This window comes from Ranitomeya imitator, chromosome 10, assembly GCF_032444005.1.
Source record: "Ranitomeya imitator isolate aRanImi1 chromosome 10, aRanImi1.pri, whole genome shotgun sequence".
In the NCBI taxonomy this organism is placed as follows: domain Eukaryota; kingdom Metazoa; phylum Chordata; class Amphibia; order Anura; family Dendrobatidae; genus Ranitomeya; species Ranitomeya imitator.
In genome coordinates, this window is record NC_091291.1 from 87,058,263 (window position 1) to 87,074,370 (window position 16,108).

At 42.0% G+C, this 16,108-nt stretch overlaps 1 protein-coding gene across 2 annotated transcripts in view; it reads right to left on the minus strand.

Moving 5' to 3' along the window:
• Positions 1-435: 435 nt before the first annotated feature.
• The window catches only part of TRIM29 (tripartite motif containing 29), an 85,999-nt gene continuing 70,326 nt past the window's right edge, over positions 436-16,108 (minus strand). For both annotated transcript variants that reach the window (XM_069742826.1, XM_069742825.1), the window contains 3 exons: positions 10,428-10,523; positions 6,383-6,459; positions 436-3,279 (listed from right to left, as the gene is read on the minus strand). In XM_069742826.1, coding sequence (XP_069598927.1) covers positions 3,220-3,279; positions 6,383-6,459; positions 10,428-10,523 — 233 coding nt within the window. In that variant the 3' untranslated portion in view covers positions 436-3,219. The remainder of the gene's footprint in view (positions 3,280-6,382; positions 6,460-10,427; positions 10,524-16,108) is intronic.

The window sequence follows — 16,108 nt, forward strand, 5'->3', positions numbered from 1 at the left end:
GGACAAAGACCGGTGAGGGTTGCCAGTGACTGACACTGCTCACCTCCGTGCCTGCCATCACTGTGCTGAATAGAAGGAAGATGCTGGACAGAAGCAGACATGCAGCCATGGCACTTTTTTCCCAAGTGCGCCCCACTAGGGAAGCCTGGAAGCAGCGCCCTAGGCAGGTGCTTACCCTGCCTACCCTTCGTCCCGGCCCTGGGGGACGCCACTGTAGTTGCAATCAGAGATACTCGGTTAGGGGCCCACTCAGATATTTTGCCTCCTCGCAAGCTGAACCCCTAGCTATACCCCTGCAGGGACAGACATAACTTTTTAGGATTTTTGTGCCTAGACAACCCCTTGAAAGATTACCTAGCTTTATGTACTTTATGAATTTATTGGATTTATTTTAGTTACTTTGTGCAAAGTGATTAAATCAAGAAGTCACAAAACTTTAGTAATTTTCAACAGTAGAACTTTAATGTTAAACAACTTTGCAAAATTGCATGTATTACAAAACACGATCAGAAACCAGAGAAGCGACATTTTCTGAACATTACATATTACTATAACCATACCAATGTAGCTTAATGTTAAAAGGAAAGTCTAGTTACACTTTTTTTGCGAAATGGACCTACGCAGCCCACATAACACACAATTTTATTCTGTTTGATAGATAGATATACAAAATCCCAGCTACTTTATTTGTAGGGAATTTATGCCGAAAACATCAAAGAAAACAACCTCTACTCTGATTTTATCAGATTGTGGTAGGAGTTGTCAAAGTCTGATGCTCTTTGTCAACATTAACAACAGTTACAACATTAACTATAGCTAAGAGCACGGATCAGACATCGCTCAGAACTTACAGGTAATAGATATTTAAAATAGGGGTAAAGGTGTGTTATGTGAACAATATAGGCACATTAGGCAAAAAAAGCAAATATTTTACTTTAAACATAATTTTACTATGCAATTACAAAAACATATACTGTATAGTTTACTATGTATTGCTGTTAATGTTTAGGTTGGTAATTTCCAGTGCAGGTTTCATCATGTTTAGCCTTGTTCCTGTAGTAGTATCGCAATGCCATGGGCTTTGAATGTTAGATTTCCATTGGCGGTACACCTGAACAGAACACTTTGGATTGTACTTTGCTGTTTCTTCAAAGAACAATTTTTATGTTTGTGCATTTTTCTATAACTGTTTGAAAAATTCAAGCAAATGGTCTACTTTGCTGTTAGGTTTAAAGGAATGGAAATAATGTCCTACTTAACCACATTCTTCCCTTTTTCTGAATGTTACCACCCATTAGAGCATACTATACATTCCTTCGAAAGTTTGTTCATTTTGCCTTACAATCATATATGGTAGAAACCATGGCCAAAAAAAAAGGCTGAAAATAAACATTTATGTTCCAATACAACTAGAATATGACATTTCAATCTCTATTATTTTGTTCCTGGTCAAACTATTAAACTAAAATTGATCAGAACTTTGAACAAAGAAAAAGACGTTTACCTTTTATCTACATCAAAAACTAATTCAAAAATAAAATTACATTTTATTTTTTTAATTCTGGGATTTTCAAAGTTTGTAGGGAGAATCTAAAACTTTTATTTGCCAGGATAAGATATTAGGAAATCTTATAGGAAGAAATATTGGATAATACCAGGCTTAAATATGTTTTGTACTACATATGACAGTTCACTTTCTCCGATCAGTATTTATGGAAGTTTGGAGGGAGCTAGAGCTTTATAGATAGGCTGGAAGGAAAAATTTAAGGTTCCATAGAAATAAAAATAAACTAATAAAATAAAAGAATAGGGCTGATCTGTTGTAAGATAACAAAAACTAGACATGTGTGTGACTCATGAGGATGTCTGGATATTATACCGGTAGATATTCTTGCTTAATAGTAGTATTGTTTTCTGTATTTCGAGAGATAATTTTTTTCAACATGGGGCAAGTTGGAGCACGTATGAGTCGTTAATATATCCTCTATATTATTACTTTTTTCAACGGGGGCAAGATGGAGCACATATGAGTCGTCAATGTATCCTCCATATTACTACTTTTTTTTCAAGTGAAATTCTAAACTATCTTAAGTGAAAATTTCCAGGTGTCCACTGAGATATTCAAAGAAGACCATGAGCAACTAAATGAGCTCATGTGGTTAAGTAGCAAAACCCTTTTATCTGCTGTCATCTTGGATGGCCAGGAGCACATTGTGACATTTTGGAAAAATGTCTGAGTAAACAAGTTGCCTTATTGAAAATCCACCTTCCCGAGTGCAACTATTTCATGGAAGCAAAATAAGTCTTTTACTGTAACATTCCAAAAACGTCTTCATTCCCACTGACCAATTTTAATTAGTCATCACTCATCAATAATTCTCAGAACAGACTGGGAAAAATTATATTGACACCATGCTGTATAATAGCCAAAAGCAACAAAAAGCCCGCAGTGAAGAAAAATACCACGGCTTATTTAAGTCAAGGATGCAGGAGAAAAATCTTGCATTAGCTCAAATTGATTTTAGAATTTCACAAAGCATATGGAGGAAAAGAAGCAGAAGGGGATATCTTTTTAGCTGTGAAGATTACACTGCAAGGAAACTGTGAAAAATGGTGTCTGTGCGACCTGCGGAGCTTACAATGCTGTTTAATGGGTAGAGCAGATAAACAGAGCGGGTGCTGTGCAGCTTAAAAAAGGATATTTAGAGAGAAAAAACGTGGAATAAAGGGGTTAGGAAATGATGGATAATGTTTCATTAATTTAGAAGCTCGAGGTCAAGAAAGGGAAGATCTGTCAAATATTGTAAAACGCAGAAAAAGGACTAATTATAATCTTGCAGAAACAAGAAACAATACCTGCATAGGAAACCACAGTATATATCAATCCTTATGGCGGCACAGACTTCTGACGCTTTAATATTTAGTAACTAATAGTGTCATGCTTTCTACATCAGCACTAAAGGGTTAAGCTGAGATGCTGAGCTACAGACTCATCCAAGCCTTGACCCACCCAAGAATTCCAGTACATGATTATTGCCTCCAGCAACAATAAAACCTGTTTTTTTCTTCTTTTTTTTTTCCTCCCAGCCAAATCTAGTCACAACACATTCACTGCAATATCAGTGAAAGAATTAAGCAGCGCTCCCCACCCTCCCTGTACTGACAAATAGCTTTGGTAAGTGAACGAACAGCGTCTTAGGCTCCCGTGATCCCAGGGATTTATGGAGATTCAGCATTTGAAGCATTTCCTTTATTCACATAGAATGGGCGTTGCTGGGTCTGTTGGAAACAAACAAGCCGTAGACGTTAATGACTTTAATTGTTTTCTGAGATCTAAAATAAAATTACAATCTGCAACCAGGTTATTTACTATACATGATATCATTTGAAGACTATATTTACACGTACATAAACCTATGTGGCTAATTTAAAAGGGATACAGATACCAATAAAAAGCCTAAGAAACCAAAGTTAGAAAGGCAAACAAGCTTTATTCAAATAGTCACATATTGAGTTTATGTGACTATTTGGATCGGGATACTAATACAGAGAGGCTTTCTCTTACTAATTAGACCTTTGGATACTTATACAGGAATGTTTTCACTCACTAAAAAGACCATGCTCTGGATACTAATACAGGGAGGCTTTCACTCACTAAGGCTACTTTCACACTAGCGTCGGACTCAGCCCGTCGCAGTGCGTCGGGCCGAGGTTCCGACGCTAGCAGTGAATGCGCCGCACAACGGAGGCAGCGGATGCATTTTTCCAGCGCATCCGCTGCCCCATTGTGAGGTGCGGGGAGGTGGGGGCGGAGTTCCGGCCGCGCATGCGAGGTCAGAAAAAGCGGTCCGTCGGCAGCAAAAAACGTTACATATAACATTTTTTGCTCCTGGCGGACCGTCACAAACACGGCGCAACCGTCGCTACTTATACAGGAATATTTTCACTCACTAAAAAGGCCACCCTCTGGACACTAATACAGGGAGGCTTTTACTCACTAAGAAGACCACGCTCTGGATACTAATACAGGGAGGCTTTCACTCACTAAGAAGACCACCCTCTGGACACTAATACAAGGAGGCTTTCACTCACTAAGAAGACCACCCTCTGGACACTAATACAGGGAGGCTTTCACTCACCAAGAAGACCACGCTTTGGATACTAATACAGGGAGGCTTTAACTCACTAAGAAGACCACGCTCTGGATACTAATACAGGGAGGCTTTCACTCACTAAGAAGATCACGCTCTGGATACTAATACAGGGAGGCTTTCACTCACTAAGAAGACCACCCTCTGGACACTAATAAAGGGAGGCTTTCACTCACTAAGAAGACCACCCTCTGGACACTAATAAAGGGAGGCTTTCACTCACTAAGAAGACCACGCTCTGGATACTAATACAGGGAGGCTTTCACTCACTAAGAAGACCACCCTCTGGACACTAATAAAGGGAGGCTTTCACTCACTAAGAAGACCACCCTCTGGACACTAATAAAGGGAGGCTTTCAGTCACTAAGAAGACCATGCTTTGGATACTAATACAGGGAGGCTTTCACTCACTAAGAAGACCACCCTCTGGACACTAATAAAGGGAGGCTTTCACTCACTAAGAAGACCACGCTCTGGATACTAATACAGGGAGGCTTTCACTCACTAAGAAGACCACCCTCTGGACACTAATAAAGGGAGGCTTTCACTCACTAAGAAGACCACCCTCTGGACACTAATAAAGGGAGGCTTTCAGTCACTAAGAAGACCACGCTTTGGATACTAATACAGGGAGGCTTTCACTCACTAAGAAGACCACCCTCTGGACACTAATAAAGGGAGGCTTTCACTCACTAAGAAGACCACGCTCTGGATACTAATACAGGGAGGCTTTCACTCACTAAGAAGACCACCTTCTGGACACTAATAAAGGGAGGCTTTCACTCACTAAGAAGACCACCCTCTGGACACTAATAAAGGGAGGCTTTCAGTCACTAAGAAGACCACGCTTTGGATACTAATACAGGGAGGCTTTAACTCACTCAGAAGACCACGCTCTGGATACTAATACAGGGAGGCTTTAACTCACTATTAAGACCACCCTCTTGATACTAATACAGGGAGGCTTTCACTCACTAAGAAGACCACCCTCTGGACACTAATAAAGGGAGGCTTTCACTCACTAAGAAAACCACGCTCTGGATACTAATACAGGGAGGCTTTCACTCACTAAGAAGACCACCCTCTGGACACTAATAAAGGGAGGCTTTCACTCACTAAGAAGACCACCCTCTGGACACTAATAAAGGGAGGCTTTCAGTCACTAAGAATACCACGCTTTGGATACTAATACAGGGAGGCTTTAACTCACTCAGAAGACCACGCTCTGGATACTAATACAGGGAGGCTTTAACTCACTATTAAGACCACCCTCTTGATACTAATACAGAGAGGCTTTCAATCCTTAATAAGATCACCCTATGGACACTAATACAGGGAAGCCTTAACCAATAAGATCATTGTCTGTATACTAATACAGGAAGCCTTTTGCTCAATAATAAAGCAACAACTGAACACTAATACAGGAAGGCTTTCACTTGCTAATAGGATCACCCACTGGAAACTAATAATGGAAGGCTTTACCTCACAAATAAGACCACCCTCTGGATACTCATACAGTGAGGCTTTTACACACTAATACAATCAGCCACTGGACACTAATACCAGAAGGTTTTCACTCACCAATAAAACTACTCTCTGGACACTAATACAGGGAGGCTTTTATTCACTAACAAGGCCGCCCTCTGGATACTAATACAGGGAGGCTTTCACTCATTAATAAGTCAACCTTCTGTAGCCAAATACTGGGAAGCTTTCACTCATTAGTAAGATCACCTGCTGGAAGCTAATACAGGATGGCTTTACCTCACTAATAAGAATGCCCTCTGGACACTAATGCAGGGAAATTTTTGCTCACTAATGATTCTGCAGTGGACATTAATACACAGAGACACTTGCTCACTAATAAGACCACCCATTGGTCTCCCGAGCACAGAAAGAGCAGATATTTTGATTGTTAAATGATAAATCTTCTCTACAAAACTATATAACAGTCTACTCTGGCCCACTGCACTATATCAGTGGCCCATAGACCAGTCTGCTTGTTCAAAGTAATGGGTTTCCATCGTCTCTGGTTAAACTTGAAGTTTCTGGATTATCTCAAGATTGTGTCTAGCATTTCCACAGGAATGCAGGAGAGCAAGCCTTCATTTGTACATTGGTAGGTTCTATTCTTTATACATACAGTAAATTCAAGAACAAAGCACCTTTCAATTCTCATGTAGAAATGTATCATATGATAAAAACAGTATAGAAAATAAATCTGAACATACCAGCAGACTTTGCTTTGATGATTTCCATGTTTGTGGCAGTGCTTTTGCTGGCTGGTGTCTTGTCATCATTGGATACACTAAACAGAGATAGAATTAATAAACTTAATAAACTGTATGAACGTGTTGGTAAAACAGTAGAATCCAGTGCAACGAGTCCATTGTTTACCAGGATTTGTCAATGTTTTTGTGTTCAACTGTAGAGGAAAAGGACAGGTTATGGCCGAGGGCTAGATGAAGGTAGTTGACTGTCAAGGGTGCCACTGAACCACAAAAATGGCGGATGCAGGTAGGACTTTGGTTTGCGATATGCAATAATTCTGGATTCAATATTTATTTTGATGTCTAGGATGAATCTGTCTATATTTAGGGTCCTGGTCTGTATTTGTTTAGTGACTTAATGCTCTGCATTTATTTAGTGGCTGATTACTCTGCAGTGAGGTCTGAAGTCTGCATTGATTTTGAGGTTTGGTCGGGACAGTATTTTGGGTTCCATGCTAGAGTCCATATACAGTTAGGGCCAGAAATATTTGGACAGTGTTAGGACTGGCGGAACGCACCAAGAGAGATGATATAGATGCGTTCGCAGTTCGGGGTCCACCGTGCAGGTGAAACCTGCTGCTAGGAAATGACAGACAATATGGCGGTATTCAAAAGTATACACGCGTGGGTTAAACCTCACCCAGCGTGAAGAAAGCGATCCTGTTGAGTCACAGGACCGCGGTACCGCACATAGAGCGCGAGCAAGTGGTCAGCGAACTAAACCCCAACAGGGATTGTAGTCCGATTAGACCCTTGCTGGCACTACACCGCTACAGGGTGTGAAAGGAATAATATAATTAAGGCACCGAAGTGCGAACTGTGCCGTGCTGGCAGGCACCACTAAGCACCCAGACGTGGGTCAGGAAGCGCACACTGGCGCGTGGCACCGCACTGGCGGTCACAGCAGTAGACGCTGACACGTGTGTGACAGGTTGAGTGATAAGTCGGGCGCTAGATAGCAGCCATACTCCATACGCGAACAATCATACAATAGGGTAGGAGTATTTAAAGAACGACTTGCACTCACAACAAACACACGTATTAAATTGTACACTAGCGCATGGCCGTGCGGTCATGCGCAGTTTATATAGTTGCAGGACAGGAAGCGGCCACAGAAACTTTGCCCTTCCAAGACCTGCCAAGAGGACCAATAGAATGCGCTGCAGAGTCTGAGCACATGACCCTCGATCTCCAACGGGAGATCTTGCCCTGGGCATGCTCAGTGTGCGCAGACAAGGACTTAGTCCCAGAGAAGTCCACTCGCTGCTGACCAGTATAGGCTTTACAGGCAGAAGCTGGAGAAGCAGCAGTAACTCTTCTCACAGAGTCAGACTGAGCGAGACGCTGGGATCGACGTCCCTGCTGAGCAGGTTCCACTGCGGCTGGAGGAGAATGGGAGACCGCAGCGGAGACGGATCGAGATTCCCCCTGTGCAGCAGAGGAAACTTGACTCCTAACAGACAGTGACACAAGTCTTGTTATTTTAGGTGTTTACAAAAACATGTTCAGAAATACAATTATATATATAATATGGGCTGAAAGTGCACACTCCCAGCTGCAATATGATAGTTTCCACATCCAAATCGGAGAAAGGGTTTAGGAATCATAGCTCTGTAATGCATAGCGTCCTCTTTTTCAAGGGACCAAAAGTAATTGGACAATGGACTCTAAGGGCTGCAATTAACTCTGAAGGCGTCTCCCTCGTTAACCTGTAATCAATGAAGTAGTTAAAAGGTCAGGGGTGGATTCCAGGTGTGTGGTTTTGCATTTGGAAGCTGTTGCTGTGAGCAGACAACATGCGGTCAAAGGAACTCTCAATTGAGGTGAAGCAGAACATCCTGAGGCTGAAAAAAAAGAAAAAATCCATCAGAGAGATAGCAGACATGCTTGGAGTAGCAAAATCAACAGTTGGGTACATTCTGAGAAAAAAGGAATTGACTGGTGAGCTTGGGAACTCAAAAAGGCCTGGGCGTCCACGGATGACAACAGTGGTGGATGATCGCCGCATACTTAATTTGGTGAAGAAGAACCCGTTCACAACATCAACTGAAGTCCAGAACACTCTCAGTGAAGTAGGTGTATCTGTCTCTAAGTCAACAGTAAAGAGAAGACTCCATGACAGTAAATACAAAGCGTTCACATCTAGATGCAAACCATTCATCAATAACAAAAATAGACAGGCCAGAGTTAAATTTGCAGAAAAACACCTCAAGAAGCCAGCTCAGTTCTGGAAAAGTATTCTATGGACAGATGAGACAAAGATCAACCTGTACCAGAATGATGGGAAGAAAAAAGTTTGGAGAAGAAAGGGAACGGCACATGATCCAAGGCACACCACATCCTCTGTAAAACATGGTGGAGGCAACGTGATGGCATGGGCATGCATGGCTTTCAATGGCACTGGGTCACTTGTGTTTATTGATGACATAAGAGCAGACAAGAGTAGCCGGATAAATTCTGAAGTGTACCGGGATATACTTTCAGCCCAGATTCAGCCAAATGCTGCAAAGTTGATTGGACGGCGCTTCATAGTACAGATGGACAATGACCCCAAGCATACAGCCAAAGCTACCCAGGAGTTCATGAGTGCCAAAAAGTGGAACATTCTGCAATGGCCAAGTCAATCTCCAGATCTAAACCCAATTGAGCATGCATTTCACTTGCTCAAATCCAGACTTAAGACGGAAAGACCCACAAACAAGCAAGACCTGAAGGCTGCGGCAGTAAAGGCCTGGCAAAGCATTAAGAAGGAGGAAACCCAGCGTTTGGTGATGTCCATGGGTTCCAGACTTAAGGCTGTGATTGCCTCCAAAGGATTTGCAACAAAATATTGAAAATAAAAATATTTTGTTTGGGTTATGTTTATTTGTCCAATTACTTTTGACCTCCTAAAATGTGGAGTGTTTGTAAAGAAATGTGTACAATTCCTACATTTTCTATCAGATATTTTTGCTCAACCCTTCAAATTAAACGTTACAATCTGCACTTGAATTCTGTTGTAGAGGTTTCATTTCAAATCCAATGTGGTGGCATGCAGAGCCCAACTCACGAAAATTGTGTCACTGTCCAAATATTTCTGGCCCTAACTGTATAAGGACTGGAATTATTTGATGGTACGTTTATTCAGAAACTTGTTAAGAAATCTTTAAGAAAGTTTGGGCTGTGCTGAAGGATACAAGGTTTAATTATAAGTAGAACACAGTGTGTTAGCGGTGTTTGTAGGAATAGCAGATGTAAAAGTTAACGAAAATGTCAAAATGCTTGTCAAATCTCTTTTTGCATCTCGTAACATGATGTTACCAGTCAAAATGTACATTTCATATGGCAGGTTCCCTGTACTCTCAGGTCCAGCTGTGGACTGGGGCATCAGACAATGCTGGAGCCTGATGAGGTTGGTAATCCACCCAACATTGCTGGAGGTACTTGACTGAAATAAGTGTTCATGAACTCATTTACTTAAAGTAATTCCATTGTGATTTTATGGTTTGGGGTGAAAATATGGGGGTGCGAAATTTTAATTACCTATGTTGACCATTGAAATGCCTTGGCCCACCCCTCGGTCAGATGGAGAATTGAATATGAAAAAAAGTAGCTCAACATATCAAAAAGGGAAGCATGATGGCTCAGTGTTAGTGGTGAGCACTGTTGTTTTGTAATGGTCAGATTCTGGGTTCAAATCCCACCATGGATTCTGCAAGGAGTTTGCGTGGGTTTCCTCCGAGTTCTCCGGTTTCCTCCCACACTCCAAAAACATACTGATAGGGGATGTGAGCCCCAATGGGGACACTGATGATGATGATGTCTGTAATGCAGAATATGATGGTAGCAAGCAAATTGAATAACCATGTAATGCAACCTCAATGATCTCTATAAAAAAAAAATCTACAGTACACGACTTTCTTTAGAAATGGTGTAATAAGATCTATGAGTGTTTGCATTAAACCTAGAGGATTCTACTAGGATCAGAGAGCTATTACATATAATTCATCTATAGGAATACCATTACCATTCATGTTGAAGAGGTTGCCGTCTTGCTGAGTGCTGCTGGTCTCTGTCGATGTCACAGTGGATGAAAACTGATAGGAAGGTACTTGACTGGGGGCTAAGACAAGTAAAATATGAGATCACTTAGACAACCACTCACGATAAAATCATACCCACATAATATAAAGTCATATCTACATGAAACGTTTATCTAAAGTAGGTGCAAATGTAATGTTTTCACCAAGGATAATCTGAGGACAAGAATGATGCACATGATTGGCAAACAGATTTTATGTAAGTAATCAACTGTAAAATGTGGGAGGAAATAGGAAAGGCTTAAATGGGGAGATGACTGCTAAATGGAATTGTGCTCTAAAGCTCCAGTAATGAAAGCTATAGAATTGTCACATAAATGAGGTGAATATCTGTGTGTCTATCTGGAGATCTGAATTTTTATAGAATCCCAAACATTAGATTTGCATAGTCCCAGCCTACAAAGTTTGCCGCACTCGCAGACTATCTACTCTATTCAGTCAGTGTCTTATTTTCTTCAAAATATATAATTGGAAAAGGGATGGGCATGTTCAATTTCAACATGCTTGGTCCTTTTTTTTCTCAAGGGGTCACCAAGAACAGTGGATTTCCCCTTTCTCCCCATTGAGAACACATACGCTAGCCAAGTATGCATGTGAAGGCTGCTATGTATAGCTGATCGGCCCACACCAATTGAAAGTGTATGAACACCTTTAAAAATTGGCCTTGCAAATGGGTGCAAAGCAAGGAGTTAAGGCCCCGTCACACATAGCGATGCTAAAGCGATCCCGACAACGATACGACCTGTCAGGGATCGTTGCTGCGTCGCTATGTGGTCGCTGGTGAGATGTCAAACAGTGAGATCTCCCCAACGATCAGGAGGAGCAATTATCCTCTTCTCAGGTGTGGTTTTCTCCAGGTTGACCCTTTACAATTGCTCAAATGTATTTTTTCACCCTACTTGACAATAAAAGAGGGAGTCTGTCATCTAAAAATGCAAATTACACTGCTTAAACATTTAAATAGCCCCTATGAAAATCATATTAGCAGTATAAATGTTAGGGTTGCAGATAAATTAATGTGTACCCTTAAGCTCCCGTCACACATAGCGAGATCGCTGCTGAGTCACAAGTTTTGTGACGCAACAGCGACCTCAGTAGCGATCTCGCTATGTGTGACACGTAGCAGCGACCAGGCCCCTGCTGTGAGATTGCTGGTCGTGTCGGAATGGCCTGGACCGTTTTTTGATCATTGAGGTCCCGCTGAGTAGCACACATCGCTGTGTTTGACACCTTACCAACGACCTCGTTGACAGGACGTCCCATTGAATCGTCATGAAATAGCATCGTTGTACAGGTCGCTACAGGTCGCCGCATCGCTGCTGCGTCGTTGGGGAGATCTCACTGTTTGACATCTCACCAGCGACCACATAGCGACGCAGCAACGATCCCTGACAGGTCGTATCGTTGTCGGGATCGCTTTAGCGTCGCTATGTGTGACGGGGCCTTAAGCGTGATCAAGAGCTTAGCACCCTCCTATCTGCCTATTTAGCACTGTCTCTTATCTTGCTTGTCAGTGCGCACCTTACCAGAATGCTGCCTCAACTCAATTCATGCACACTGACACTGCAGGGGTCCAGCGGTGCACTCAACAAGTCAAGACAGGCATGCACACAATGTGGGTGCTGGTGCACTCCGATCCCGCGTTCCTGTCTGTCTGGGGCCGATGCTCCTTACACTGATATGTGTGGATGCTTAGCGAGTCAGCGGCTTCAGAAAGGAGGAGACGGTGTCGAAAAACTATGACGTGTGGTTTCTGACCTCACTGTATAGGTTTATTGCCATTACTGACCCCAATGATTATTATATATAACCTACCAACGAGTGCCTATTCTAGGTTATACCTTATGATCTGTGATGTCCCACAAGTCCCATTTACCATCTGGTCCAAAAAGCAGTGGACTGACCGGCCACAATGACAGGTATATGGTTTACGCTTAATTTCTGGCCCAAAGAAAAAAAACCTTTTGAAATGTTTCATATGTTTTGTACAACTCTTAGTTGCGCAAAAGTATTGTGACTTTGGCATTTTTATGACGGCGTCAGCCTGCTCCACCAACTATTTGAAAATTGTGCTGGGCTTGGCAGGAAGGGGAGGTGGCAGAGCGTCTGAGAAAATCAGCATAATTTACAACGCAAACGTTTTGTAAGTTATGACAAAAATGCTCCCTAGTGCTGGACTCAGGGGCAGATATATCACTTAGGAGGGAGGGTCCAGCAACAAATCCGGGGGAAGTGATTAAAAACAATAGATTTATTGAAAAATTGCTTTAAAAAAGCAAAAGGAAAAAATGTCAAAAAGCTGTTCCTTGGAATATGCCCAACCTTACACGTTTCGAATTATAATGTTGTAGTGACTTTTTTCATTTTTTCCTTTTGCTTTTTTAAATAAATTTTTCAATAAACCTATTGTTTTAATCACTGCCCCAAATTTGCTACTGTACACTTCCTCCTACTTGTCTTGCTCTGCTGCTAACACAGCCACTTAGGCTACGTTCACATTAGCGTTACGCTAATGTGCGTCGCTGTTGCGTCGGCGACGCAGCGGCGACGCGCCCCTATGTTTAACATAGGGGACGCGTGCGTTTTTTTGTTTGCGTTTTTTGACATGTGCGTCGTTTTCGACGCTAGCGTCGGACGCACGAAAATGCAACAAGTTGCATTTTTCGTGCGTCCGATTTTCATCAAAAAACGACGCACGCGTCGCAAAATGCAGCGTTTTTGCGCGCGTTTTTGGTGCGTCGCGCGTTGCGTCGCGCGTTGCGTCGCCGTTGCGTCGCCGACGCACCGGCGCGCAACGCTAATGTGAACGTAGCCGATATCCTTGCACTTCCGGAAGGGATTTTTACTGCACAATCGATGACCTGGAAAACATTTTTCTTTTTTGTGGCAGATATATCAATTTATCATTGGGGCAACCTGTGGAGTCGCACAGAAGCCCAAGAGGTAAGGGGGGCTATTTCCACATGTAAAGAGGGTGACATTTTGCATTATAATGAGCTATAGGACTGTAAAGAGCACATGTACTAGTCTTGCACGGGGGCCCTTTTCGGTCTGTGCTTGCCGGTGGCTTTAATGGACTAACCTTCTTACTCTCATAAAAATAAAGACAGCGCCTCACTAGTTGGTGAATTTACATCTCCTTTATTCTGCCTTTTATAGCGACGTTTCGATCCATCATGATCTTTATCAAGCACTTGATAAAGATCATGATGGATCAAAACGTTGCCACAGAAGTAGGAATAAAAGAGATGTAAATTCACCAACTGGTGAGGCGCTGTCTTTATTTTTATGAGATGATTGGACGTTTTCCAAGTATGACTCCTTGGATGTGACGTGCGCCCCCGCTGTGGGTTAAGTTAACCCTTTGTTGCTATGAGGTACTGTGAATCATTCTATTTTTGATTAACTTCTTATATTGTCACACAGCAGCTAAAAGTTGCCTTAAAATTCATTAATTCGTCCATTTGGCCCACCTGCCTCCAGCGGACCCTCCTTTGAGATTGGTGCGCAGAACACCAGTGTTAATAAATGGGGGCCAGTGATCCCTCTGTGCTCTATGCCTGACCCAGCCTGACTTTATTCCCTTCCCGGACTCTATGCTTGTGACCTGACTTCTCTTGTGCCTGCTCCCTGTAAACAGTCCTGTCTTTCTTGTTTTTTCCCGACCTCGGCTCTTGAATTGGATTTTGTCTCTTACTTCCCCTTGTTGTACTGTGCCATTTCCTGGACCTGACCTCGGATTGTTTGACCTCCCTTTACTTATTCTGTAAGTAGTACATATTTTGCTATCTGTTATTGTAGTCCTTCTCTCCACTTTTGGGACTAATATTTAGTATAGTGACTCACGTCACATATATGAGTGGGCACACACAGCAAACACCGCACTGACATATGGAAAATGTGCAGATTTGTTAAAAATGACCATCATGTGTGTCAGAATCCCAGGAAGTACAAATCAATAAGCAATAAGATGAAGACAAACTTAATAAAGAAGATTAGCTCTTTGACTATAAGAAGAACCATGTAATTAACAGATTCCAATATTTACCACCACCCTTCATATATATTGCTCTTCCTTATCTACAGTGAACAGGACTTAAATACTCTGAAGAACAGCAGTGAGGATTAAAGGGAGAAGAAGCCTTTTGAAATAAGTTCCTCGCTGTTTTCTACACTTGTCTTCTCAGCAGTATTCCATAGTAACAGTGGCAAAAAAAAGATTGAAATTCATGTAACTGGATGAAAAGGGAATCAAAGTAAATTCTTTTCCGAATATGTATTTAATCCTGCTGGAAAACGTTGCGCAACTGATCTTATATTTGTCAGGCTGGAGAATATTATTACTTGACTCTTATGAAATATTAATGGTGACTTTCGGCAGATACTCCTGACATTAGCTGGATGAAGATATAAAAAAACAGAATATATTTGCTACTCTGGTTCCTTGGTACAAGAGCTTACAGTCATCGCCTGCTATATGGATTTTCCACTACTCAGACAATCTCTTCTCAATGGTTGTATTCCCCTTATAAAATAATATCATCACCTCTGGTTCTAGTGATGACAGCACTGAAATCTGGAGGAAGTCAGAGAGCAGAGCTAGTTCTTACTTCTTTGCGGTGTCAGAAGGAAGTTGCCACTGATTAACTGCAGGGCTCACGTGACGTAAAATGCCAAGAGAGCCCTGGGAGACGAGGTGCCAACGTCACTGGAACGATGCTGGCATCGGAGATGAGTATAGGCTGTCTTTTTTTATAAGGGGAAATATAGCAACTGAGAAGAGGTGGTCTGAGCCGTGGACTAGGGAACATTACATTTAAGCCCACCACACACATTAGATAAACCAGTCATCGTTCAGCAGCTATCTTCTCCGGCTCTCCATGCACAGGAGCACTCTTCTGTTCTCTATGAAAAAGCTGCTGCCAGACAAGTATGGCAGCGTTTTATTTCCAGGAAAACAAAAGTATCAGTAGTTTGAAATCAGGCATGTCGATTTTTTAACTCCCCACAACAATTAGTTGTCTGAAGCCTCCCATGCACATTAGACTGTCGTCTGAACCGGTCAATATCAGCGGGCTCAGCCAACATTAGTCTCATGTGCATGAGGGTCTTTAGACTACAGAAGCAGTGCTGTTGGGATCTTTCTTTTATGCATACAACTAAAAGGGGTTGTAAATAATTACAACTCATCACCTATCCAGAGGGGATTCAGGTCTGATACCTGGGAGTTTATCCTTTCTAACCTTACAACAGCACAAGGTAGACAACATAGACAACATACATACCTTACAGGTTGCAAAGAAATGTAGCGTTGTAGAGAAAATTGGGCTTATGCTATGCTCAAAATTAGGATAGTCTGGCCTGGAAGGATTTCCATCTAGCCTCAGTGTACCAAGCCTAACACCTCCCCTTTGGCCTTATTTGAAGGTTCAACCCTTCGGAAAGACACTAAAACCTCATACATGCACCACGCATTTGTGGCCCTGGCACTTGTCTTAACGTCCTCTCCTTGGCACTGTTATTAAAGAGTGATGAAACGTTTACTTTTATTTTATTATATTGTATGTTGTTCTCTTAAATTACAAGTAGATCACTGGGGGTCAGAGTC